General features: G+C 43.5%; 2 protein-coding genes across 3 annotated transcripts in view; one reads left to right on the top strand and one right to left on the bottom strand.

The window, feature by feature from the left end:
* Positions 1-1,002: 1,002 nt before the first annotated feature.
* CALML4 (calmodulin like 4) lies at positions 1,003-10,713 on the top strand (the record flags this gene model as incomplete). Its single annotated transcript, XM_082649338.1, is given in 6 exon segments — positions 1,003-1,020; positions 1,024-1,137; positions 1,240-1,270; positions 5,855-5,995; positions 7,582-7,770; positions 10,457-10,713. Coding segments are annotated over 6 exon segments (591 nt in total). The 3' UTR covers positions 10,555-10,713.
* A 2,322-nt stretch (positions 10,714-13,035) lies between these two features.
* Positions 13,036-27,786, bottom strand: part of PIAS1 (protein inhibitor of activated STAT 1) — a 121,529-nt gene continuing 106,778 nt past the window's right edge. The window contains exons 9-14 of one of the 2 annotated variants that reach the window (XM_082649229.1): positions 26,552-26,712; positions 24,678-24,808; positions 23,776-23,956; positions 19,849-19,991; positions 17,807-17,844; positions 13,036-17,149 (exon numbers count right to left, since the gene is read on the bottom strand). In XM_082649229.1, coding sequence (XP_082505355.1) covers positions 16,856-17,149; positions 17,807-17,844; positions 19,849-19,991; positions 23,776-23,956; positions 24,678-24,808; positions 26,552-26,712 — 948 coding nt within the window. In that variant the 3' untranslated portion in view covers positions 13,036-16,855. The remainder of the gene's footprint in view (positions 17,150-17,806; positions 17,845-19,848; positions 19,992-23,775; positions 23,957-24,677; positions 24,809-26,551; positions 26,713-27,786) is intronic. The other variant, XM_082649230.1, reaches the window with a different exon arrangement.

The following is a 27,786-nucleotide window of genomic DNA, read 5'->3' as shown; positions in this document are numbered from 1 at the left end:
AAAGTGGCTGGACCTTGGAGTCGGAGCCCACAGGCAGGACAGCCGTCAGCCGTGGACAAGGGATATAACAGGTGTCTGGGAGAAGAACGGGGAGAACCCAGCTGTGCCCAGCACTGTATCTCCAGGGAACCAGCCCCCTCACTTCCTCGGTGGGTGTGGGGAGGGGTGGGGGGCAGCACAAACCACTGAGAAGTGGGGAGAGTCAGCAGCTTCTGCTGGAAGGGGTGGGGGCTGCGGTGGGGAGAGGAGGGAAAGGAAGAAAAGGGGGGAGACTTCCCGGCCGGGAAAGTCACTTAAGCGGCCTCCCTCTGAGCCCCTGGGCAGCCTGTGGTGTGGCCGGAGACCGCAACGCAGGCATCTACTGCATCCCCACCCCAAACCACACCCCCCCACACCAGAAGGAGGGGAGAGAACTGACACACATGCCGAGAACTGACGGGGCACCAGCCATTTGACCATCGACAGCCGTGTGACGAGGCCCGGCCAGGACACTGAGGCACAGAGCAGTGAAGTGACACGCCAAAGTCACTCAGCAGAGGGGCCTTAGAGCAACAGTGGCTGTGTCCCTTCTGCATAAGGCATCCCAAGGCTCTGGCAGTGGAGGCGGCTGTGCTGTCACAGTGGGGTTTCCTTCCACCTGCAAGGTGGTGTGTGATGAGCCTTAAGTAAGGCGGTGTGCAAAGTGCCCGACACCTAGGAGGAGCCTGTCAGCCCCCAGCTTAGTCCCCGGAGAGAGAGAGGAAAGACCCCCGGAGGCAGGGCCAGGGACCCCCTTTCTGTGTGTCACCCCTTCTTAGTGTCCACAGAGGGCTCCCAGGGAGAAACAGCAGCGTTTGTCCTCTGGCTACAGAGCTTCAGCCTCCTGATGCAAGACTGAGTGCTGGGGAAGCCCTCGTGCAGCCCCGGTCTCTCAGAATCCAACCTGCCACTAGCCCAGGCAGGCCGGGCATCAGCAGTGCACGGGAAGCTGGAATCTGACCCCTGGCGTTGGGCCTGGTCTCCATGGCAGCCGTGGATTTATAACCCGGGCCTCCACCCAGCTTGGCGGACTTTCGACTTGAAGCCGGGAGGAAGGGGAACAGGAAGGCGGTTCTGGGAGCAGCGAGCGCACGGGTGGCAACCGGAGGCCCCGCGATGGTGAGTGAGGGTCTGTGTGGCCCTGTCGAGCTGTCCTGGGCTGGGGTGGCCGGGGGGCTTTTGTGGAGTCCCTCCCTGACTGTTCTCCTCTCTCTGCTGCAGGCCAAGTTTCTTTCCCAGGACCAAATTAATGGTAGGTTTGGTTTGTTCTTTCATTAGCAACTCACAGCAAAATGTGGGTCTCGTTAGGCAATTTGCTCTGCTCATTTTTTGTTAGTGGGAGGGAAGGAGGTTGGTGGGAGAGCTGGGCCCACCCACAGGCAAGGGGCCGGCCACTGCAGGGAAGGGCTGGGTTGGAGGTGCAGGTGGGGGGCAAAGCTCGGAGGTAAGAGATATTGGTGTCACACCTGTCGGTGTGATTTACAAGAGGGAGTGATAGGAGAGGGAGCTCACTGGGTTTTCCCCCAGAACTTGATAGCTGGATTTGGGAAAGGAGAGGGAAAGGGAATGGACAGAGAGACACGGCTGTGGCTGAGGACCCAACCAAAGGAGGGGGCTTTGTAACTGGCTGAGAAAGAGAAAAGAGCCCAGGTTTGCACACTCAGGCAGGATGCTTCTACGCTCTGGGCCTCAGTCTCCCCATCTGTAAAGGGGGGAAGGTCAGCTTAGGTGGTCTCTGAGGTCCCTTCTGTCCTGACAGCAAGCCTAGTCTTGGTGTTTGGAGCACTTTGTTCCTGGAGTCCCCTGACCTGCTGGTCCCCAAGCAGGCTTCAGTTTCCCGCAGTGCATGGTTCTGTTTCCACAAGGCCAAGCCAACAGGGTTGGGTTACACAGAACTCAGGGGCCCAGACCTGGCTGGGGAGGCCCATCCGAGCTCAAGTAGGGAGATGAACTGAGAGTTACCTAGGCAGGGATTCCAGAGTTCTGTGTACCAGGAGCTTGGTCTATAAGGGAGAGTGGGTGGGTGGGTTGTAGGCACCTCCCTACAGACCCCTTGATATCCTTACCCCACGAGGGGGAACAGAGCAGGGACTCTTAAAACACAAGGCCCAGGGCGGGGGCCCCTCTTGCCCAGGTCTTGAGGCAAGACTTGAGGAGTCTCAGGGCTGGAGTCCAGCTGTCAGCCTCAGCCTCCCCCAACCAACACCTGGCTCTGAGGCTCACCCTCCCTCTGGGGCCTCTGAACCTCCCAGAAGGGAATAAGGTAAGTTCTCCTTTGTATGTTAATGTCTGACACAAAGAAAGTGACCACAAACGTTAATGAATGAAAGACTGGAGTGGGAAGACCAGGGACCTTGGAGGCAGTGGACCTGGGGTCCAGTCACCTCTGAGCCTCAGTTGTCTCATCTGTGAAGTGGGGCTAATGACACTGCCTCACTAGGCTGCTGTGAGAGACACAGCATATGTCAGCCATGTGCCTGACACTGGGCCTGGGTGTCACCCAGACGTACGCTGGGGCCAGCTTGCTCTTGCTAGTGTGAGCCAGATGGTACAGTTTTAAGAAATTTGTGAGCTGGTTGGTAAAATCAGCCATTATTAAATAATGGAAGATGAAAGAATGCTCCAATCCCTCCATCTGTATAAACATTTTAAAAAGATATCTCTTGGGGCTTCCCTGGTGGCGCAGTGGTTAAGAATCTGCCTGCCAATGCAGGGGACATGGGTTCGGACCCTGGTGCGGGAAGATCCCACATGCCGCGGAGCAACTAAGCCCATGCACCACAACTACTGAGCCTGTGCTCTAGAGCCTGTGAGCCACAACTACTGAAGCCCGCGTACCTAGAGCCCTTGCTCCACTGGAGAAGCCACCTTAATGAGAGGCTTGTGCACCACAACAAACAGTAGCCCCCACTCGCTGCAACTAGAGAAAGCCCGCGCGCAGCAACAAAGACCCAATGCAGCCTAAAATAAATTTATATATATATAAAAAAAATCTCTTGCAGTCAATAGTGCTGAAGATTTCAAAGATTTCAGTTTAATGAATATAATTTGCACAAAGGCCGAGAAGTAGTTTAATAGATCACTTATCAGATGTAATGATAGTATAGTCATTGGGAAAAGAGTAGCATTCATTGGCATGCAGCCTACCTCACTTAATGGTTAAATCAAAACTGTAGGTTGGCAATGGCTACAAGAGCTGTCAAAACTCACCGTGATAGTCAATTGGCTAGATGGAATTTATAATCGAGTATATTTTATGAGTTGTAAATTGTGTGCTGCACATCCTCAAGTCTATAAAACTTAAACTATGTACATATATCATCAGAGCCGGTTGTTACATTCCGAGCATACAACTGGTGTTATCCTAGGCCCTGGGGAGGATTATTTTTTGCCTTGGGGTATTTGTATTTTCAAAGGGAAAACCTAAAGGGGATTTTTAATTCAATTTATTTAACCCAATTTGTTCTTTCATTCAACAGTATGAGTCCTTTCTTTGTGCCAGCCCAAATCTAGGCATTAAAAATATAGCAGTGCACATAATAGCCCCAAATTCCTGTGCTCACAGGGTTCACCTTGCAGGGATGGCGGGCGGGCGGGGGACGACAACAGGAAAGTAGTAACATAAACAGGATGTTGGATGGCCGGCTGGCCTAACAGAAGGAGAGCCAGGCAGGGAGAGGAAGGAGGTATGGAGGTATGGAGGTCTGGGGGGGGTGGGGCGGGGCAGGGGGGGAGGAGAAGAGCCCTGTTGTTCCAGCGCAGAACTCCAAGTTCAGAGCCAGACTCCCAGGTATCTAAAGGTAGGAAGACAGAACACATATGTAACTGAGGAGGTGGGCCCCCATTTGACCCTAGCCCTGCTGATATCAGGGACCACGGGCCCCCGTGGTGCAGGGCATGGGGGTAGGGGGCAATGTTCCCCCCTGTAGAGCCTGGTGGATTCCAGGCCCCAAGAATGTGATGTCCCCACCTGGCCACTGTCGGAAGATGGTCAACTGTCATAGGATGAGGTCTCAGGAAGGCAGCGGGCCCACCCCTCGTGCAGAGAGACAGAAGACAAACCAGACAGAAGACAAGGTGGGTGGCCAAGAGCGGTCCCCAGGAGGGGGAAGGGGAGAGCTGAGTTTAAGCCCTGCACACATGGTGGCCCTCTCTCTTCCCCCATCCCCACTGGCACTGGGCCTTCTTGGAGGAAATTAGGTTTTGCAGGAACCAAAGGTGGGGTTAGGCCAGGCTCTGGCCCTGCTTCCCCTGGGCCACTCCAGCCCCTGCCACCAGGTCCTGTTGGTGGTCTGCCCCTCCGAAGCTCAGGCTCTGCAAAGTTCTGAAAGGGTGGAAAGTTCCCATTCAACCTCTCCACAGGCACAAAAGCAGCTAATTGTCTCTAAACCCCACTGCCTGGCCTGCCTTTGGTTAGCAACCTCCCTGAAATCCTCCTGCCAGGAGAGGCCTTAAGGAGGGACCATGAAAGGGCCCTAGGCCTGGGCTTCCTTTTGCTCTCTCTCCTGCTCTGCTGCCCTCTGGTGGCTTCTGCCCAGGAGTGGAGATCCAGTGTGGTCTCCGGGGCAGAGCAGGCTGCCCACTGTGAGTCTTCTGCTGCTCCAGCCTTCCGCCCCACCTGCACCATGGGAACAACGAAGGTACCACCCCCACAGGGTCACAGTGAGGATTACACAAGGGCCTGGGGGGCAAGTGCTAGTAGCGGGAGCTGTGGTTGCTGGTTTTGTTATCAGCTCAGGAGCCACTGGTCTAGGCCTCTGAGGAACCAGCTGGGTGTGGGAAGCAGGAGAGAGCAGGGTGCTGAGGACAGCACAGGGCCCTGCACGCTCCCAAGCAGGGCTCAAGCCAGGAGCTCTACCCTGTGGGCCCCAGGGACTGGACGAGAGGGGAGTTTTGACCAATTCTGATGAGAGCCCTACCCACAGCCCGTGGTCAGAACCTCTATGAGGGGCCCCTGATCTTCCCAAGCTCACGGCTGGCCTCACTGTGCCTCCAGGGCTTGGGGGTCGGGGGAGATGCAGGTGGGGGTCGGTTCTGCTGGGCCTGGGGGGGCTGTGGATCTGGAGGCTACTTGGCCCCCAGCAGGGTAGAGAGGGTTTCGGGAGAGCAGCAGCAGAGCCTGGGACGACTTCCTGGCAGCGCCTCTTGAAGTCTTGAAGGGGGCCAGGGCCTGTGTCAGAGTTCAGCAGCCTGGAGGCCAGCAGCTGGAGCAGTAGGCTCAGAAGTGCCCACAGTTGTGATTATTGTCATCACATATGAGAGCCTCTCTGCCAGGCCTGCCCAGAGGGGATTTCTGGTCCTTCCCAGAAAGGAGGACCCGTAGCCCCGAGGCATTATTGGCTCTGTTTCCCACATAAGCTGCCTTTGCCAAGGTCCCCTGGGAGTCTGGTGCCCTGCTGTGAGCTCCTGGTCTCCCTGGGCTGGCCCTGGAGGGTGAGAGAGCTTTCCTCTGGTTTTAGTCGACTGAGGAAGGGAGCAGGGAGGGTGAGAGGGAGGAGGCAGAAGGGAAGTCAGGAGAGGGAGGGGAGAGGGTTGGCAGATGAAACAGGACACCTAGTTAAATGTAAATTTCAGATAAACAACAAATATCTTTATAAGTATGTCCCATGCAAAACTTGGGATCGACTTAAACAATGAATACATTTTTTAGAATATCGGAAGTTCGGTTTACCCTGGCAGCCCTGTCTTTTTCTTTGCTGTCTGGCCACTCTAGGAGGGAAAGAGGAGAGGGGAGCAGGCAAAAGGGAGGGGAGGGGCAGAAAGAGGGGGGAGAGGACAGAGAGGCGGGGTGGAGGGTGAAAGGCGGCTCCTGATTCTCCTTTCTGGGCTTTGGCAGAGTACAAGGAATGCTTCTCCCTGTACGACAAGCAGCAGCGGGGGAAGATGAAAGCCACTGACCTCCTGATGGTGATGAGGTGCCTGGGGGCCAGCCCGACGCCGGGGGAGGTGCAGCGGCACCTGCAGACTCACGGGATAGGTGAGTTGGCTGGGCCGGGTCAGTTGCCAGGGAAGGAGGAGTCTGGGCTGAGGGTGGGCCCTGAGCCCCACAGCTGTGGTCCTGGGGAGGGCCCGGCAAGCAGGTGCAGATGATGGGGTGTAAACAGCTCAGAAGTTTGAGGGGTAGGTTGCAGCTGGAGCTACTGGCTGGGTGCTGTGTATCACTCGGGCTTCCTTGAATCCTCACAGCAACCGGTGACACCCCCATCCCAGAGGACCAAGGGATCTAGGCATTCCCACAAGGTTATCACACACCTGCAGCCCAGACAGTGCTAAGTGATCCCAAAGTTGTTTTGATAGAACAATGTCCCTTAACTATTTGTCATGTGCTTAGCTCAACAACCCAATGAAGGAGGGCACTATCCTAATCCGGGTTTTACAGACAAAGATCAAGATTCAGAGCCCATTAGGTAACTTCCCCAAGTGCTTACGCCAATGGTGGAATCAGGCTTGGAACCCAATTCTGATCTCCAAATGGTTCTCTGGTGATGCGATTATGGGATTTTCATTCTCCTTGTTTCCTCTGTTTTTGACAATGGAAACATATGGGACTTTTCATAACCAAAAACAAGTTTTTTTTGGTTGTTGCTGGGTTTTTATTTTTTAAAGAAAAAGAGGGAGGGATGTCAGAGGCCAGGATGGCTGTTTGCATTGGTGGCTGGACACTCAGGAAGGAGAGAAGGGCGGCCTGGAAAGAACACATGCTCAAGAGCCCATCTGGACCTCAGTTTCTTCATCTCTCAGATGGGTTCCCACCATCTGCTAGCGTTAACCTGAGGTCCCATCCGAGGGTGCCTGAAGTAGCACTGGGAGCCCGTCCTGAGGCCAGCCTGGGCCTGGGGGTGGGCCTCTGAAGGCCTCAAGCCCAGTGATGGGGCACTTAGCAACTGAGATCTGCTGCTTCCATCTCCGAACGGGTGGTGGTTTCCTTTGGTTTCTGTCTCCTGCAAACAGGAAGCTGTGGTCAGAGGCAGTTCTGACTTCCTGCAGTTGTAGCCCAGCCAGGGCCTGGGCTGAGGTCCCCAGGCATGCCTGGAGGAAGGGTGTGGGCTGGAGGGACTGGGGTGGAAGCTGCAGTGAGGGAAGTAGTGAGGCTGCAGTGAGGTGAACAGCCTGGTGGGACAGAGGCTTGAGGCCCCAGGTGGGGGTCATCTATCTTTGTAAATGTGTTACAGTGGCTGCCAAAAGGGGGGATAGACATGTTGGTGCACTTCCCTCCAGTTCAGGGCAGGAGAGAAGCATCCAGAAGGGGATAGAGGAGGCAGTGCTTCATCCTAGTCCTGCCACTGCTCTGAGGTGACTCTTCGCTCTGAGCTTCTGTCTCCTTAGTGGGCAAAATGCGATAACCAGTCACTAAGGGGTTGTTGGGAGGATTAAATGAGGCATATCCATGGTGGGAACTCAGCAGGACAGGCTGCATCCTCTTCCCCATGACCACTGCCTCCATCATGGTGCTTCCTGAGTTAGGTGGCCCTTGAGCTGGCCATGAAGGCAGGAACCCAGCTGCCTTCCTCAAGAGAAGCCTTTTCCTCCTTGCTCACTCCGCTGTGTTTGGGGGTTTCCTAGACAGAAATGGAGAGCTGGATTTCTCTACTTTCCTGACCATTATGCACATGCAAATAAAACAAGAGGACCCAGAGAAGGAAATTCTTTTGGCCATGTTGATGGCGGACAAGGAGAAGAAAGGCTACATCATGGCGTCTGAACTGCGGTCAAAACTCATGAAACTGGGAGAGAAGCTCACCCATAAAGAAGGTAATGGCCTGGGTCCCTCTTTCCCAACAGCACGAGGTGATTAAGGGGTTGGGGGAAGGACACAAAAGCCCAATCCATGCCACCTGGGTTATGCAGGCATTGCATTTGGTGGATGCCCCAGAAGGTTGTAACTAGATGTTGAGCTTAGTGAACTCTGGATTGGATCCCAGAAAAGAACTAGGGACGCTGTGGGTGGCAGGAGAAATTAGCCAGGGCGAAGGGACGGCTTGGGGAAACCCAGTTATGATCTACTTGGGCATCACACTGTGTTCTAAACTTTCACTGTGGGCCTTCATTTAGTGATTATGACAGCTCTGGGAGCACTAGTGTCCCCCTCATACTGATTAAACAGGTGCAGTGAGTGGCTTGTGAGTAACAGAGCTGGGAGCTACATGCAGGACTATTAGACACTTGGACCCCCGCCCCCCAGCCCCTCTCAGGCTCTTTCCTCTCACCACAGCTGTCTTCTGAAGCTGCTACTGCTGCCAAGTTTCTAAATTGAGATGTTACTTTGCTCCCTTTCCCCACGACTCAGCCAGCTCTAAGAGCTTTTCCAGAAGGGGTGTCCGTGGTGGTCTTTGACTCCTACCTTCCCTGCCTTCCTACCTCAGAGAGGATGAGAGGCTTGGGTCTTCTAGGAAAGCCTGATGTCCATGGTAAGGGTGACTCCAATGTTGGGCCCTTTGCAGGTGTTCTCCCAGTCTGCCTGGTGGGCCCCTCGGTCCAGCCATGGCAGCCATGCCAGGTTGCTACCAGAGTCCACACCCACCAACCCCAGAGGCTGGGATTTCTAGTTAGGCCGCTGGGCCACTGCCTGTGATTGAGGCAGGAGGAAAAAGGCTTCAGTAGTGATGGGCCTTTAGCCTTTGGTTAAATCACAACAAACAGACTTGAATCCTAGCTCCCCCTCATTCTGGGGGACCTCAGGTGAGTTTCTTAACCTCTCTCACCCTCCTCAGTTTCCTCGTTGGGAAATGAGGTTACAACAGACAATCCCTCAGGTCCCTCCAAGAGCTAACATTCTATAAAGCAGTCTGCTGAGATTTTATCTGCAGTCACAAAGGCACAGCGCAAAGCATGTAAAAATAGCTCTACAGAAGGCAGATGGAGCTTCCCCCGCTTTTTCAGGCCGGGAGCTATCACGATCTCGTCTTTCATTGTGTCTGTTTTAATGCGAACAGGGAAACACGGGCTCTCCTTCCCTCCCCGGTTCTGAGGACACTGCATGGGCTTTTATGTACCAAGTGGAGTGTTTGTTAGCAGAGGGCCAGCAGGGGCCTTATTCTTACGGTTAATGATCTCTAAAGCAATACCATGGCCCCCAAACTCAAACATATCTCTCATTTGTTTAACCAGTAAAGAAACATTTCAAAGAAACTGACAATGTCACCCAGACAGAGACTGATGTCCCTTCCTCTGGCTGTGGGAGAAGGAAAGATGATACTAGAAGTAAGACTCCCTTACCCTCAGTGATTGATTGAAAGAAAAAGCTTCAGTTTTACTACAGAAGCATCCTTGGAGCTGCTGAGATGGCTGGGAGGGAGGCCTCCTTTGCGACCTGGTTCTTTGTGGGTTCACAGGGAACCGCCGTTCTACCCAGAAGGCATCATCAGACTCCAGCTGACCCTCTTCTGGACAGTTGGAGGCTGCAGTGGTTGGTGTTAGACCTGTCCATTGGGACGGTTTTAACCAAGTGGTTGGTGGGTAGAAGCATCTCTATGAAATAAGATAAATTACAGTCTCAACATTCTGAAAATACTCAGAAGTGCTATCAGCTTAAGCACAGAGCACAGTAATTACATTTTTGGAGGAGGATGGTTAAGCAGGAAGTCACAGGATATTTTCTAACAACTACCCAGGATTATGTTGGGGATGCCTGGGGCTGGGGAAGTTAACACAGAGCAGTGATAGTTTTGTAAGAGGGTGAGGATGGTCCTGAGAAGCCACCGTGGAAAAGTGTAAGCTGAAATGGCTCTTTTTGTCAACTGCTGGGAGAAGCTAGTATTTTGTCCCAGGGATCCAGAACCAGTAAAGGTTGGGGTTTTGGTTTTGTTTTTTCTTTTTTTGAGCAACATTAGAGAACAGTGGCAGTTTTTTTGTAGGCTTTGAGCTTAGACACAGTTGAATATATTTTCTCTTACAGTACCCCACCCCCGAAACGCACACTTTTTAAAAGAGGTGATGGTGGCAGGTACCACTCGTCACCGAGCCCCCTTGGGGTGGGGTGGGTGTCAAGTTGGAAGGCAGACTGGCAGGTCAGGGGCAGGCCAAAGACTGCGCTGGGGGGCCTGGGATGGAGCTACAGAGGGTGTCTGTTCTGCAGGGGGCTGAGACGGTGGGCTGTAGAAGGTAAGATTCATGCCAAAGCTTTCTGGAAATACTGGCCCAGGGGCCAGACATTTTCTGAAGGGGAAAAAAAAAGCACAAGATGGTTTCAGTGACTGAATCCTTACCAGTACACCCCTACCCTGGCCCCTGCAGAAAGCCTGATGAACTCAAAATTGGATACATGGTCTCCAAGGGGTAGGGGGTGGGTTGTCCTGTTCCCTCCACTGGTTTATTTCCTCATCTACGGGAATAGTCAATCAGACGCTCAGGGAAGACCTCCAGGGAGTCCCAACCCCCAACTGGATGTCCTATAACGTAACACTAAAGCAAACTGAAAAATTAATGTGATTTATTGCAGTGGATGATCTTTTCAGGGAAGCAGATATTGAACCTCATGGCAAAGTGAAGTATGACGAATTTATCCGCAAGATCACCATTCCTGTGCAGGACTACTGAATGAGGAGAAGGCAAGAGAGCCTCCCCTGGGCCGGAAAACTCAGACCGATGAATCTTTAAAAAGAAAAGCGTTCCTTTCACTTGTGGGAGATGGCAAACACAGCAAGATGACATACCTGACCACAGCAGCGGGTAACTTAGCAAGGAAACGAAACGATTTCAGCTACAGTATTAGCATGTCTTTAATAAAAGACTTTTACTGATTTTAATAACTAACTACCATCAGTCTAGCCCTTTATATCATGGAAAGAGCCTATGGTTTAGAGTTGGGCCAGGGTTCCAGTCCTGACTCTGCCACTTCTGAGTCAGGTGATTTTGGGCAAATCATTTCACCCCTCAAAGCCTTAGGATCCTCACTGAGGTTGGATTCCTACTTCTTACCTCATGGAGCCTGTTGAGAATGGTCTTCAAAGGGCCTTTGCAAATTGTAGAGCACAGTGTAATCCTAGGTTGCCATGGTCGTGCTTCTCCTAAAAAGGGCAATTTACCGAAAGACTAATATTCTGTATTTGGGTGCTAGAATCATCTTCCGCATTTCCAAGATAAAGCTAGCTGAGAAACAGCAACAAACAGAGAGCTCAAACTATGGCAACAGTTCTTGCAGCACCACAGGGTCACATACAAATTCTCATTCCCAGTGCATACTAATGTAGTTCAGGATATTCATTCATAAACAGGATAAAAAACAGGTTTAAAACAAGGCAGCATCAGCTAAACCCTGGGAAGAGTGATCCGACTACACCCCAAACCAAAGGAAACCAGATGTGACGAGTTGCATTCACTGAGGCCTTGCAGAGCTTGAGAAGACCTGTTATGATGCTTCTGTCAGAATTTTGAGCTCCTCCCTGACCCATTATCAGAGAGGTTCATGGGACTGGGATGGTCTGCTCAAGTGGGCCAAACTGATGATGGCTTCAAACCATTTCCTTAGGACTAATGGAAAGTAATAAGGGGATGGAACAGGCCACAGCCATGACCCAGAGAGAGAGCCCTGGAAAACAATAGTAGGGGTACTGGTCCTGCCGGGAGCTTTTCCAGCACAAGTGGCTTTTTAAGTTAGTTATGTAGCCAGGAGGTGCCAGGCTGGTGCTGCCTGTGCACTCATCAACGGTGTGGATCCATCGCTAGCGCCAGCACAGCCCTAAAACGGGCTGGAGTCACACACCAGCATGCTGAGGGCGGAGCGGGGCAGAACTCTTAACTACAGAGATTTTCATCCTTATATGTATCAAAACTGGGATCTCTGGGCTGTGGCTTTTTCTAATTGTGCCTTAGTGGCTAAAGCAAAAGAAAACCAAATTAAGAGGGAGGTGCGTCTCTGGGGAGGTTTACACAGAACGCAAATCTAAGGGCCAGGAACAAGGTAAACTTCAGGGGACAAAACAGTCACAGTCTTAGTGCAGCTATCTCACGATGCTGCACGGCCTCAGACCAAATGGAGGTCCTGAGAAAGGAGAGCCGCTTTCATTTCCCCAACAGTGTAACTGCCAATGAAGTGAGTAGGAATTCCTAGGAGCTGCGTGGGGGCAGGCAGTATATGGGCCCCAAAACACCAAGTAGGTGACCTTGTGATCGTCAGGCTGGGGATCTTAGGCTCACTCGGTACAGGGGCAGATCCAGGTTTTGTGGGGTCTGAGGGTTATACGATTCGGCAGCCTTCTTTAAGAATATTACAGTAGAAATATAGAATTACTAGGGCTGCTCCTGGGACCCTGGAAGAGACCAGAGCAAGTGAGGGGCCCTGGTGCTTAAACTTCATTACCTTCATGGTAAATCCATCTGAGGGCTGGTTAGATGTTGGCACCCATGTTGAACTGCTATATTTCACTTTCAGGCAAGGCTCAAGGGTCCTAGTGCGCCACATTTCTTTTTAACTCATCATGGACATGAGGAAGTTAGTCCTGCACAGCCACTCTGGAATACCAAGGATTAGACAGTAGATACCTGTGATTTAGATGGGACAGGAAAAGGAAGTTCTGGGCTATAACAATAAACGAGGGTACGTTCCCTCAAAGCTTTGTCTTTATATGCCACTGAATGGTACCCGTTTGGTTTCAAAGCAAGTTTTATGAATCTCATTTGCCTAACAGGAACCTGAAGTAGACCTTGCCAAAAACATAAGTGGTGTGTAACAGCCTTGAGAACCTGGGGCTTGTGTCCACTGACTCAGTGTTCCTCATTAAGGGTGTTCAGTGGGTAGGATTCCAAGATCCTGGGATGTGCTCTGATTTAAACTTCTACCCCAGGAAAGGCTCTGATACTACCCCATGCCTGGGTTTCATGCTCATTCCTGAAATTCCTGTTGGTTTACCTAGCACCAAGTATTGTTTGCAAAGAAAAGGCCACGGTGCTCTTAACAATCAAATTGCAGATTAAACAGATTTAAAACTAAATGGATGCTGTGGTTCATTACAAAGCTAGCCATATTTCAGTAAGAAAGGGGAATGATAGCTGTATATTCATTACTTACCTCAAAGCATGTTGCAAGAGAATGAGTTACTTGTCATGCTTTGAAATCTCTGGATCAGAGGGGCTCTGGAAGCACAAAGCATCGTCACTTTTTCTCATAGGGATTGTCCCCTTGTATACGCAGCAGTGTATTTTACAGAAGACAAATTAACTGAAGGCTTTTCTTTTATTACATCTAAAGAGCTCTACATAAACAGGTAACATTCAATAGGTAAACAATTTTTTTTCCAATGCATGTAATAAATATTTTCACTTGGTACTTTTATACAAACTGACATTGGTCTACTATACATTTTTAAAAGCCATTTTACTGGTTTGGCATGCGGTATGGAAATTCTAAGAGAGAAAGTTTTAAGGCAATGAATCACAGATTTAAGTTCATGGAATTTATGGTAACTTTTATATCTGTTTATATACATTTTTCCCCTTTGTTAATTAAACAATTAACAGCAGCACACTCTGGGACCACCAGCTATTCTCCCTCCCTCTTTCTGAAATCTAAGCTTTGTATTTTCTTTTAATTAAAAAACAGAATTCAACATGTATTGATAAAACAAAACTCTTACTAAAATAATTTCAAATGTGCTTTAAAGTCCTAAAGATCTTGAAGTGTTTTGTGTGTTTAAAATTGGAGCTGTTTAAAAACAATGTTTTTTCCACAATTAGTAATTTAAAATTGGGATGTATTTTCATTCAGTTTCAGACATTTGACTCAAAGGAAAATCTGCCAAGAAATCACATTTCTCAGAAGCTTAAGTGTATCTTTTCTAAGTCAGTAATAATAGAGAACTGTGATAATGTCTACATTAATAGAAGTAGAAAATTTTTAATGCTCAAAATAAATTAGTCAACCAAGCGTGGCATGGTTAAGGTCCAGATACTTTTAAAAACGTGTTCAATAATGCCCACAAAATATTTAAAAGCCACTTCAACCCTGCTAGTCAAACAGCTATTATACTAAAGATGTGTGTGTGTGCATATGCACACACACACACACCCACAGTACTATACAGACACACAAACATATGCGCACCTATTATGAGTGACCAAGGCAAGGGGATGGTGGTAACGTGACTAAAAATTCTGAGAGTCATTAGTCCACAGACAGCATGTCAATATTAGCATGGGTGGGGGAGTGACAGTGGGCTAGGGAAAAAAGAAATAACTGTGCTTTAAAAACAAACAAAAACTTAGAAGATAAAGATGCAGTGCATGACTCCACTAATAATTACTATGGACCATAAAAAGTCTGATTGACTAATAGCGGCCATGAGACCAACAGAGTAATAGTTACTACTACTGCAACATTTTAGAAAGTTAACAACTGAAGGGAACAAACTCCGTAAGAGTGGAATGAACTAAAATAAAAAGACAAACTGAATGGTTAGTTTCTCCCGCGGAGACACGACCAAAGCCACTAGACAGACATTTATTTCTCCCTGTTACCTGTTCTTCCCTTCGGTTGGTATAACGCAGGACCCTGAGAGAAAATAACCCTCTCCAAAACTGGGCTGAAGAAAGTAGAGGGACGGTTTTTCAACTGGATCATTCAAAGAGTCTGTTATTCAGCATCATACACAAAGTTATTGATCAGAATTCTGAGACCACTAACAACAACAAATAAAGAAAAACAAAACTATTCATTTTATCTTAGGTAGCTGAATTAACAGAAACGTTTCCTATTACAATATGAAAGAAGCAACTCCCTACAATTTAAGTAATTTCTATCCCAATCTGAATTTAGACACAAATTATAATACTATTAGATATTAGCCTAAGTTAACATGGCAATGAGAGTTCTAAAGTGTGTACTCACATAACACCAGATTCATTTAAAAACTTAACTATTTCCTGTTTTAACTGACAATGAATTTTTTTTATTGCAAATTGTTTAGTGACTATAACTCAGCCATGTATGTGTGGAATACACATGCGTAGGGGAAGACTATATAACTCAGTTGTCACTCACACACTTGTCTATAAATACATATATACACACACACATATACATATCAATACCAACCTGTTTTTCAAAATTCAAGTCAACAATTTGGTGGCAGAGAGATACTGTAAAAACAGGTATGTTTAGATGCCACACAGTCATGTGAACCATTAATTTCATCAGACAACTGAAGATACAGCCATCTTGAACTCTTAACTGGATTAAAGTAGGTCAATTTGTTACCACTGCAAGGTTTAAAATGACAATTTTATACACAAAGGTGGTCCTTCATCAACTCTGAGAACAACTCTGAGAACATTAACAGTTGTGATATAAAAATCCAGTCTGGAAAATTGGTAATCGTTATGCCCCTTCTTTATCTTTTCTGCTAAACCTTTCAATCAGATAAACAATATTTTCAACACCTTCAGATATTACCTGAAAAACGGACCTTCTCTGACGAGGATTTTGGAATACAAGTAGAACCACTTTTTCCTTCCCTCCAACCCTCACTCATTTCCTGAAAAACAGTTTTCAATATATTTACATTTCCATTATTAATAAGAGTAGATCAGACTGATCCATGAATTCTTAAAAAGATTTGACTTTCCTATGTCATGCTTGTCTTTAAAAGATGAAGAAAAATATAAAACAAACAAGATAACTAGGCTAAAAAAATAAGTACACTCAGAACCAGAGAGTGAAAATGACTAAGGATCAAGCCCATTTTGAATTTCAACTGTTTATCAGATGATAGATTTCTACAGACTGACATATGGTGCACTGTATTTTCCGAAGAGAATTTACTTTTAAGGATAACTGACTGTCTTTTTTGAGGTGATGTAGCCTTACCTCTGTCAGCTGCACAGGACATCCAACAGGGCTTTCTAAGCTATTTTTACTTCCTACTTTGGTATGAAGATCTCACATGAAAACTTGTTACCCTGTGGCCAAAAAAGCAGGTGTTCACAGACTTGGTTTAAATACATAATACTGGCAATCCAAATTTAAAATAAAGAACTAGACTAAAGTGTATTATTCACAGGTCGGCTAAGCCTACTCCTTACCCAGATAGCTCTACTCCAATCTCTGAAACATATTCTCAGGGGGTATCTAGCAAATAAGAGACAATATGTGATGGAGAACATGCAATTGGGACAGTTGATAAAGATGCTCATATGAGAGTTCAAGACCTTCAAAGCACTTTTAAAGAAGCAGGCAACTGATTTATCAACTGAATGCAAACTCGGGAGAAGGAACAGTAACGACACAAAAATACACAGACACATACACACCCACAAGCTATGTCCTGAAAATACATAGGGAATGCAGAGGAACAGATGAGATTTATAACTTAAGGCTGGATAAAATATGCACACACACAAACAGAATCCAAGTCTGTCATTTTTAGAAAATGGAAATTAAAACTATCCCCCCCCAGCCCCTCCCCACAACAAAGAAAAGCCCACAATTTAAAACTTCATACATGCAATTCCTTTTCTGTTATTGCAAATAAAATAATGCCATTGAAGTAAAATAAAACCAAATAGGACAAATGATGAAAAAAAATCTTCAGAATCCAGAAAGAATGAACTGAAGGTGGTTTGTGGGTACTTGTTTTTTTTCTTTTTTTTTTCTTTTCTTTCCTTTTTTTTGTTTTTTACAAGTGTTTTTTCAGACAGGCAGTCTTAGATTTATATACAAAAGTAAAACTGAAAATATAGTTTTGTTCTCTGTACATTTCTTTTAATTTTTTCCCTAAAAAAAAGGAAAAAAACACGCTTGTGTACTTTTCTAAACAGAATAAGGTAAAACATAGCACAAAGTTCTCTTCTTTCTACCAAGTTCATTTAATCTGGGGTAGGGATGGGAGCAGCAGGGGCAAGGGAATCAGTCCAATGAAATAATGTCTGGTATGATGCCGAAGATGGATGCTGTGTCCGTGCTGCTCCTATTTGCGACAGTGTGGCTATGGCTCTCCCTTAGGCTGTTGGAGGATACGAGGCTGCTGTTACTGCCACTGCTGCTTCCATTGGTGGCTGGCAGAGAAGTACTGCCTCCTGCACTTAACTGATCAAGAAACATCTGTGAGGAGGTATATGGAAAAAACCGAGACGAGTGTAAGAGGTCTTGATCATCTGAAACCGCTGCTGCTGCAGCGGCAAGCAGGGAGGTGTTATAATGCTAGGGAGGGGAAACAAAACACAGGAAATAAAGTTAATTATACTTATAAATTAATAAACTTTCTTCTCAGCAGAACAAAGTCCTAAATTTAATATATTCTGAGTACCTGGTGTTTCTGAAATATTTAGTAAAACATTTTGCAAAATCAAATGGTCTTATGTAATGATCACATCATTGACCTTTTAATTTTTATTGGCACATCACTGATCTTAAGAGACATTTTTGTAGCTGAAACTGGGGGGGGGGTTGTGGGAGGGAATAAAAATATTATTTTTTTGCTTTAATTTGTATTGCAAGCAATTTTCATAATGCTATTTCCAAAGAGGCATATACTCAGAAGCAGCAGGAAACAGAAGAGTCCACTTTCTTTATCTTCTGGAGATATATGGCCAAGAAATTTATCAGTCAATATGACTCACTGCCCTGTTTTTTATAAAACAGTACTGGGAACCAACAAATAGACACTGTAGTTACTATATATTCAGGCACAGCTGAAACAAAGGGACTTTTATTTAAAGTTTTAAAACCTTAACAATAATGGGTATAACTACTCTGAATTTCCTAAGGAAATTTATTTTCTTTCTCTTGGCTACATATTATACTTTTAAGTATTTTAACTTAGAATTAAAATAACAGTATTTTTTTCATATAACATACCTGATTGTCTCCTGATAAGAAAGGAAAGAAATCTAATCCTGTGGGAGAAAAAATTTAGTTTAAAAAAAAGAAACAAAACAAAGAAAGAAAAAGCCTTCCAAATGCCCCAATACTACAAATACAATATCTTAAAGCTAATTCTAAATTCATTTAGAATTTTATTTAAACATGAAGAGTTGAGCTGAATGTTTTACATCTCTCCCATCTCTAGATTACAAAGCCTAGAGTTCAAGCTTTAGCAATGATTTGCACTCCTGGTGACTCCATTTGTGGGACTTGGGCCAATGCTGCCCTGTTAAGTCCAACACTGATCCCTTAAATTGACAGAGCACTTTTCACTAGATGCTCTCATCGACTCCCCTAAAGTCACCTTTCAATCTACTCGAATTTACTCCTCACAAGCACCTCATGAGGTATGTAATTACTTTGGTCTCATTTTGTGGATAAGAAGATTTTTACATTAAGCAAGTTGTAAGACAGATTTTCTTTCTCAGATTCCTTCATTTCCCACTATCTGTTCCAGATTCTAACTCAGAGACTCCTGAGTGACGTAAGAGGGGAAGAGGTCTGAGGGGGTGTCTAACTGCTGGTGTGGAGGCTATTACAGAAGGACCAGCTCTCATCCCTGGTTGCCAGGAAGTCACTGTAAGCCGGCCCCTTCCAAGTCACATTCTTGTCCATATTGCCCAATGTGTAATGCGACGAAGAGCAAGTAAACCAACATGAACAAAATGCCTCATTATGATATCTAAACTTGGAGAAAAGTACAACAAGCAGGTATAGATAAAAATATGACAACAACATGAACACTTTGGGGATCCATCCACTGTCTACACTACAACAGATTATAACATAAGGATCCTGCAAAATGTATAGTACTGTGTTTTTAGTTTGTTTGTTTTGGCCATGCCATGGCAAGGCATGTGGGATCTTAGGTCCCCAACTGGGGATCGAACCTGCATCCCCCACACTGGAAGCATGGAGTCTTAACCACTAGACCGCCAGGGAAGTTCCAGTACTGCGGTTCTTGATAGTGAGTTTGGCAGTGGGCTAACAGGCAGTGAGAAACGGGGCTACACTGTCTAACAGGGTAGCTGTTAACCACCTGATGTGGCTATTTAAATTTACTAAGATTAAATAAAATGAAAAATTCAGTTCTTTAGTCATACTAGCCACATTTTAAATGCTCCATAACCACATGTGGCTAGTGGCTACTGTACTGGTCAGATTACATTTCCCTAATTGCAGAAAGTTCTATTGGACAGAGCTGAAATAGGGTTTTCATAACAATCACTAAGAATCCACTCAACTATCTCAGCTCCCAAGATCCTTGCCAGTGACCCTGAATTTTACTGTAGGAAATGGGTGGAGGGCACTTTGTGCTTCTGTATTATATTTTCTACAATGAGCATATATGGCTTTTTGTAATTTAAAAAGTTTTCTCAGATAATATGGATAATGTACAAATTATTAAATTACAAACATAATGAGAACTAGTAATTCTTTTTGATAATGTAAATGATTATTATGAACTCAAAGTACATCGTAGAAATGAGTATACTGACATTTCAAATTACTTTCAAAAAGAAGAATCAGGTTCACCGGAATAAAAATTAAAGCTTTCCAATGTTTCAATTCTGCATTATCTAAAATACAATATGACATAGCTACCCACAATGCCTGCTGCATTATAACTGGATTCACGGAACAAAAAATAATTGTCATAAATATCAAAATTTAAAGCAACATATTGGAAGTCATTAAAAAACAACCTGCAGACTACTTTGAAGCACACAAAACCTAAAGATCATTACACTGTTTTTACCACTGGTAGTAAAACACTGGTAGTAAAACACTGGCTATGAACAAGGAACTGAGTCTGTATTTATTTATGACCACAGTGTATATTTCTCCCAGTTTCCCAGATCCAACCCCTTCTTTTCCTAATCTTTCAACCTTTCTTATACTTGCCCAGAAGAAGACTATATAGATCAAAGGCATTCACAATGCTATGTGACGACACAGAAGAACCGGTGACTCACCTTGCAAGTCATAAGGCATGGGTGTCATGTGGAAAGGATGTCTGTAGTCTTGGATGAGGGATGTGTTAATATAGCTTGTGTCTACAGCAGGGAGGCTTGGGGTGCGGGACACTGGAGATGCTTGATGTGGAAGACTTAATATGCTAGAAGAAGAAAAGGTTTGTGAAATTTTCATGAGTCAGCTGAACTTTTAAAAAGGGTTGCATCTCACAATGAGTCCTAGTTTTTGTGCTGGAAATTAAAACAAAAGACAAGTAAAGCAATATATAATTTAGACTACCATAATTATTAGGAAATAATTTGTATACTTAATAGCATCTTTCAGAGGCTACAGGGAAAAAGATGGACGCAATGGTATCCAACATTCATAAATCACATGTTGTCTTTGGAACGACGTCATCTACACTTTCAGAATGCAGGGGGAAGGCATGGCTGAGCCAATTCAATGGAATATGAGTGAAAAGTATCTACAGCAGACAAAATTCTGAAACCTTTAAAAAATAAGCACTAGAGTGCTGGCTAGTAAAAAGTTTAGGTAAATCCTTGCAAAGAAAACACATATAACAAGACTAGGGGAATGCAGCAATCTGAGCAGTGAGGAGTTAACAGTGGCCCTCAGACTTGTAAGATTTATGAGAATAAAAACTAGGTACTGTTTATCTTGGTATATTCAATGCCCGGCACAGTCATTATCACGCTATTTACATAAAAGGCCTGCTGAATGAACGAAGGCAGCAAGACAAGGAGTAAAGATGCTCCATAGGGGCTTCCCTGGTGGCGCAGTGGTTGAGAGTCCGCCTGTCGATGCAGAGGACACGGGTTTGTGCCCCGGTCTGGGAAGATCCCACATGCCACGGAGCGGCTGGGCCCGTGAGCCATGGCCGCTGAGCCTGCGCGTCCGGAGCCTGTGCTCCACAACAGGAGAGGCCACAACAGTGAGAGGCCCGCGTACCGCAAAAAAAAAAAAGATGCTCCATAATGAACAGGTGGTACAGCGTTTTTAAAGGGAGAATAGTATAAATGGAAAAAGAAAAAAAGAACAAAGAGAGGGATTCTGGAAGAACAGAGTGAAATGTTTAAGTAGCTGAGTAGTTAAATCTTTTTTTCTTTACCAAAAATCAGGGAAAAGCAAAAAGAGGGAGAAATAAAGGAAAAAAGAAAAGGAAGAATTAAAATGATTTTGAAAAAAGAATTCTAATAGTCCTGAGTGAAAACATAAGGGCCATATGCTATCCCAACCATACAAGAGGCTAATAGACATATAAGTTATAGAAAATAAAGAGAAAAGAAGGTAGAAACAGGCTGTCTTTTGCTTTTAAAACTTCCTGTAAAGTCTTCAGGGTATGGAGATGCAATTTCAATGGTAAAAAATATTTCAAAAGATGCCAAGGTTGGATTTCCAGGAATAGAGTTCTAGTTATGACCTTCTACCATATTTTTATGAATGGGATATGAAGCATAAAATATATTCTCATCCACCTCATAAAAATGTTTTGTCTAATGGAAACTTAACTAAACCTCTTACATCTATAGAAAGTACCATTTTCCATTAGCTATCTCCTCTGACAATACCTAAGGGATTACAAGAGAGACAAAAGGAGTTGAAATGCTAGTCTCTGAAAACATCTTGGTATACCAAACAGCAAAGGTAATTTCTGGATGAACACTCAGCAGCTGAAGACAGCAAGATGTTTTACATTTACTAATCTTTGCCTCTTTCTAATTCCTGGCTGGCTCCTTCTCTTTCAATTTTATGATAATATTCTAAAATGCATTTCCACCTTCACACTGCACAATAACAACAAATACAATATGCTGGGTATAGGTTTCTATTTATTGGCTAGTCATTACTGAAAAATGGTCACTTGTGCTGAATATGGTGCTGTTCTTCTAAAAATGTCATAAACCTTCAGGTTGCTTGTTTTTATCTGAAAATCAAGAGAGAAAGGTCTGGCGTTAGCAAATACTCTATCTGGGTTCAATTAGTCACTGGGAAGCTCAGGAAGTAGTTAATGCATCTAATGTAATTTCCCAAACATAATAAACAAACTATTTCTGGAGAAACAGCAAAGCAAATATTCAAAGAAGAAAAATTAGATTTCTAAACACTCAGAAAGTTTCCTTTAAGGAAAAGTGTTTACATATGTATGACTACTATCAATATACTAAAGAGCAGAACTAACGTATATATAATGATGCACTTAATCCATAAGTATTTATATACCCAGATTTATGAAATGTATTTTAAGGTGCTGTTTTATGGCATTTAAAGTAATAAAATGATATGTTTTGGTCATGCTATGTTAAATATACCATTTAAAAATATATATAAAACATAAAATATCTTAGAATCAAAATTCTACAGACATTTGCTCTAACTACGCCAGCTTTTGCTAATTTGACTCTTCTTCCCTCCCCGCCCCCCACCCACAACTCAGATTTAAGAAAGAAGCTGGTATAATAATACGGTCGGGCTTGTTGGATAACAGCCATCAATGCAGGCTTTCATCAGAGGTGAATGTTCATAAAGTAGGATGTAAAGCAGAATTAGTGTTTAAATATTCATTTTGTATAGAATAATGATACTGCTTTTAATGTCTTTTATTTCCGTCTCTATGATAAAGTAAGCTACTCTAGAGTGAAAATATCAACCTGCGTCATATGTCTGGTTGTACTATAAAGATTCCTGAAATAGCCAAAGTCCTCTAATGAGAGAGGAGCCACATTTATCACAATTGTGCTCTTTTACTGTTGCAACTTCATCTTTCAAGTAACTACAAATATACTCAAATAGAAGATCTTTTTATCTCATCAAACAAGATCAAGCTTGAAAATAATTTGACTCCAAGCACAGAAGTGCCTGCTCTTGGTCTGGTGTTTACTTTCCCTCTTTAACCTTGAAATCTGTAACAATGCTTTCTGCAGACTTTCCCTTCCTCACTTACATTCTTCCTTCAGGCACTACAGTTTGCTGGAAGATTTTCTGAATAGCTCCTATTCAATTACATCAGGCCACATAACTCTCCTGATATATACCTAAAAGGGGTCACACATGGATTTCTAGATTTACCTTTGGTGTGCTACAACTGTGCCTTAGAAAAACATGAAGTCTTTTGCTGAGAATCCCCGAAGTGTCTCATAAGACTAACAGTCTGTTTAAGAGTACAGCTAGAGTCAGCTACTTGTTTTACCATCCTCTACAAAATGTTAACTCTTTAAGGTTGGGACTGTACTTACTTACTTTATTATCACCCACGTTTAGCACAGCGTGTTTTACGTAAAGTAGGTAACAGTGTTTCATGAAGTGACATGAAGCATAACCAAGGTACATTATTACTGATATGAGACTAATGGAAAGTATGGGAAATGAGTCTGCAAAACATAAAGCATTGTGTACTGCAACTTAAGTCCTACACTTCTTTCATTGCCAGTCTTATACATTCTGAGGCAGGTTTAAAGCATTCATCTGGACTTTCTCTGCTTTCTGCTTGAAACACTCAACTTAGGGTTAATTTTACAGCACACATTTTCCAGTTTGACTAAATATTTTAAATCCTATGACCAGCATTAGGATCACCTGGGAACTTATTAGAAATACACATGTTCTCAGTTCCTATTCCTGAATCAGACATGGGGGCTAGGGAAGCAATGTGTTTTAATAAGCCCTTCAGGTGATACTGATGTATACCCAAGTTTGAGAACCACTGTGCTAGAATCATCTTTTGGTATGATGAAGACCATATCCAACTGACCCCTTTAATGCATTATTCCAACCCCTTAAGAAACACACCTGAGAAAAATTCCACCTATTCTCTGATTACTAAGTTAAGTTTTACAATCATTTTATTTAGCAGATCTTTTAATCCTATTTGCAAAATTAACTTTCACAATGAGTTGTTGTTTTTTTTTTAAGATCTCAGCACTTACCCTTTATTACTTAGTGGTGATGTGGGAGAGAGAGAAGGGCAGGTTCTCTTGGCAGATGGCTCTTCCTCCTCTTCATCAGATGAACTGTCTATGGTTAGGTCAATCACCTCTACTTTCTTACTTTTATTTGAGGACTGGTGATGAGAAGCCACTTGGTGCTCTAATGTGGAGCTCAGGCATCCTGTGTGGGAATGATTGAAACACAAGGCAAAAAAGACCTGTAACATCTCTCCTTTTCTCAGCCTATGGATTAGATTATCAGTTGTAGCTTAGACTTTATCAGTTACAGTATATTGCTAGGGTCCAAGAATACAAAAGCAACAGTGGCTCTGTTCCCCTAAGCTTAAAACTATTATTTATTATCGGTTGTTAAAGGATTTTTTTGAAAAACAATTCTGAATTAGGGCAAACAATCAAAATATATGTCCACCTCAGAATAAAAGTAGTCTGAGGGCAAACACTATATATTACACACGTTTACCTGTACAATACCTGATATACTGAGAGACGTTACAGTAAAGTTTTTAAAAAGTCATAGTTTCCTTCCAGCAAAAACATACTAAAAAAGCCAGGAAAAAGATGTAAGTGAAAAAAGAACATTCACTAACCTGTACCAAGTCTGTAAAAAATTTAAAAGGATACCATTTCAAAAGCATGACTTTACAAATAATTTATTAGATTATGTTATTCTGAAATCTTATACCACAAAATTTTAAAAGCTGGCAGAAAGTGAATTTAGAGTTTCAATACTTCTGAACATTTAATCAATAATTTAATAAGAGTTACTGAGCTATCCATAAACTGCTGAGTATTCTTAAAAATTTTATGTGTTTTAATATTGAAAACCAAGGCTTTACAACAACAGGGAGACTGCCCCACTCTTTTAGAAAACTAACACTCACCGTCAACCCCATTGTAAGAGGCAGAAACTTCCTGTACTTCCTTTTTTGATCTCATAGGTGCCCAAGAGCCATCCTCCTTAAACTGTATTTCATCACAATCTGTACAGTACTTCAGGATTTCCATAAACAAGCTATAAAAAACAATTTGTCCTTTGAATATCACATTCTAAAGTAAGGCCAATTAGAATTATTACTATTCGAAAAACATTCAGACCTTCTATGTTTTGTACAAGTATAAATGAGAAAGAAAGTGTAACAGACAAGGTATATTTGTTCTCAAAATCTAGGGCTAAATAGGAGAATAGTTACTTAAATTATGGTACCTGTATGCAAGAAAATATTATGTAACCATGAAAAATGAGGTTTCCAAAGATATTTTTTAATAATATGGGGGGAAATATATGTTCACAGAAAGTGTGAAGAGGCCAAGAAAAGAAAACTCTATATTTTAAAAATAAAATTCTGTGTGAGTGGTATATAAATAGTGCTTATCTCTCAGTGGTGACATTGTGGATATTTATTCTTTTTCTTTATACTTTTCAACATAATCCAAATTGCCTACAATAAGCACATCTTATTTGATAACTGAAGAAATACATGCAAAAATATGTATTGAAAGTTAAAGCTTCTTGATAATTACCATGCAGATATTAAAAAATGAGATTTTCAAAAATGTGTAAAATTAATGATCAAATTCTCAGGTTGTAATGTTAAATAAAACCAAAGGATAAAAAATACTAATACTGTATAATCACAAATATGGGGAAAAAAATCAGAAAATAACATAACAGCTTTTTACTTTCGTATGTTTCCAATTTTTCTTTAGGGGTGTGTGTGTATGTGTGGCTTTTATAGTAAGAAAGAATAATCCCAATTGATGCAGGCATCTAGAGTTACATAATATACAGAGTTGGTAAAATATTACTCAATTCTGATTTATTAGTGATCACTGACATCTCTGAAAAATCAAACATAAAACATTTAAGTTACATGTTTACTTCTCCCCATATGACTGGTCTGACATCTTTCAAGCTCTGGATTACACTTCTATCGCTAAATGTATTCCATTCCTTATGTTATACCTTCAGGCTTCTATGTTTTCTCAAATATTATAGGTAAGTTGTATTAAGCATTTTTCTAAAGAGTACAGGAAATCTCAAGAAGATCCTTCTTTTCACAATTTATCTTTGTTCGGCAGCAAAACAGAAAAAAAGGAGGCTAGAGAATAGGAGAAAAGTGAAAGGGATATTCGAAGATGTTTGGAAGGACAGATAAAACATCAGAGTGTTAAAAAAATAATTGACTGTTGTGATGCTATAGGTGGAGAAGAAAGACAAAGACAAGTATTTTAGAGAAAACAAAAAAACAAAGAGAGCTGCTGTTCAGTGTGTTGATCAGTTTTAGGAGCCCGTAAGGTAGGGAGTAGGTATGCTGGCCCACAACTGAAGCACCAGGAAATCTCCAAAAACAGACCAATTTCTGGTCAATTAGGTTAACCAGAGTTTCACAATCCTTTCATTCTCTCTCCAAAATGGTCTCTCTCCAAAATGCATGTCGAGGGATAGATGGATTCATGTTAGGAAAAGGTGTAAGTACATCCTACTTAGAACCATTGGTGCTTTAAAATGGTAAATGTCAGGAGGCACTGACAGTAAGGCACACATTTTCAAAACAAGGGGACATAAAGTTAAAAAGGAAAAATGTTCACAATATTAATTACTTAGAAAACTACTGACTTTACAGTCATGAAAATCCTAAAAATATATAACTCAGGAAACACTACCTATAGAATTTTAATCCCAAACGTGCTGGATAACAAAACCAATAATAGATGGTTACCTTGAAGTACAAGGAAAAACTTTAAATTGACATACCCATCAATAATAAGGTGTTCATACGGAGCCTTCTTATCACAGACAGGGCAAACCCAAGTTGGTTTTTTCTCATTCATCTGAATATAAAGAGTTGCATCAAAACACTGCAGATGAGAACATGTAAGGGCCCGACATGGAATTGTCAACCGCATTTTACCAAGCTTTGAAAAAGGGAGACAAAAGTAAATATTAGACAACTGTTATACAAAATTTTTCCTGAAACACAAAGTGTATGTATTCCAATTTAAAGCGTATTCTGTTTACTTTTAACACATTTTCTGTGAAACATCTACCGGTTAAAAATTACAATATTTCTTTGGATATTAAGATAGAGAGACTATGGAAAGTTACAGCAGAGGTTATTTACCCTCAATCCACAGCTTACAGATCTGCGTTTAGGGGAAAGAACTATGAACCCCTTGAAATTACATGCAAAATCTTGTAAGTGTGTGCACTTTTCCGGGGAAAGTGCTTTCACCAAATTCTTAGAGTAGTCCCTAATCCAAAAAAGTTAAGAACCACTTTACTAGGTATTGGGAAAGGAAAAAGGAATGCCTTATTAAATGCTCAAGATACAGATACTCTCATTAAGATATCAGGTTGATTGTAATTCAGAGGTCAGAACAGAATAAGCATTCCCCACAATGCCTGGCATAACTGCCAAAGAGCAGCTCTGAGAAGAAACCCAGGTGTGCGCACTCTCTTCCCTCACTGGGCACCATCACAGGCAATTCAGCAAACACCTCTGGACCTCTAGCATCTCTAGCATGTTATGAGACTTGCTCTTCTTGCCCTGCAAATAGTGCTTATGCTGACATAGGTTGAGTCTGTCCTATGAACAATGAAATCTGTTTCATCTGGTCCCTGAAATGCCAGCTTTGGACCAAAGCAGAGAAGCTGTCCAAAGATCTGCCCAGGGAGCTACCATATCATGCCCTCCTTGCATGGAACACACTTCGTACAGTACAGCTGGATAACCACTGTGGGGTCCCCGTAGGTCACAATGGCCATATAGTATAGAAGTCACCTACTTTCAGTAACCACATTTTTTGCTAAATATCAGGAAAAGATCTTCCACATGTTTGTGAGCTTGAAAAACATAAGGCCTTGGAAAGGATATGAGTTAAGTGAGGAAAAAAAGAGGAAAAGATTCTTGGCTTAGGAGGACTTGACGGAAATGTGTAATTTCCTAGTCTACCAAGGAAATTAACTGTCATTTGGGGCCCTAAATTATT

Source organism: Grampus griseus, assembly GCF_964374135.1.
Source record: "Grampus griseus genome assembly, chromosome: 2".
Taxonomy (NCBI): domain Eukaryota; kingdom Metazoa; phylum Chordata; class Mammalia; order Artiodactyla; family Delphinidae; genus Grampus; species Grampus griseus.
The sequence above is the reverse complement of the archived record's forward strand: the minus strand, read 5'-3'. Positions and strand labels throughout refer to the sequence as shown.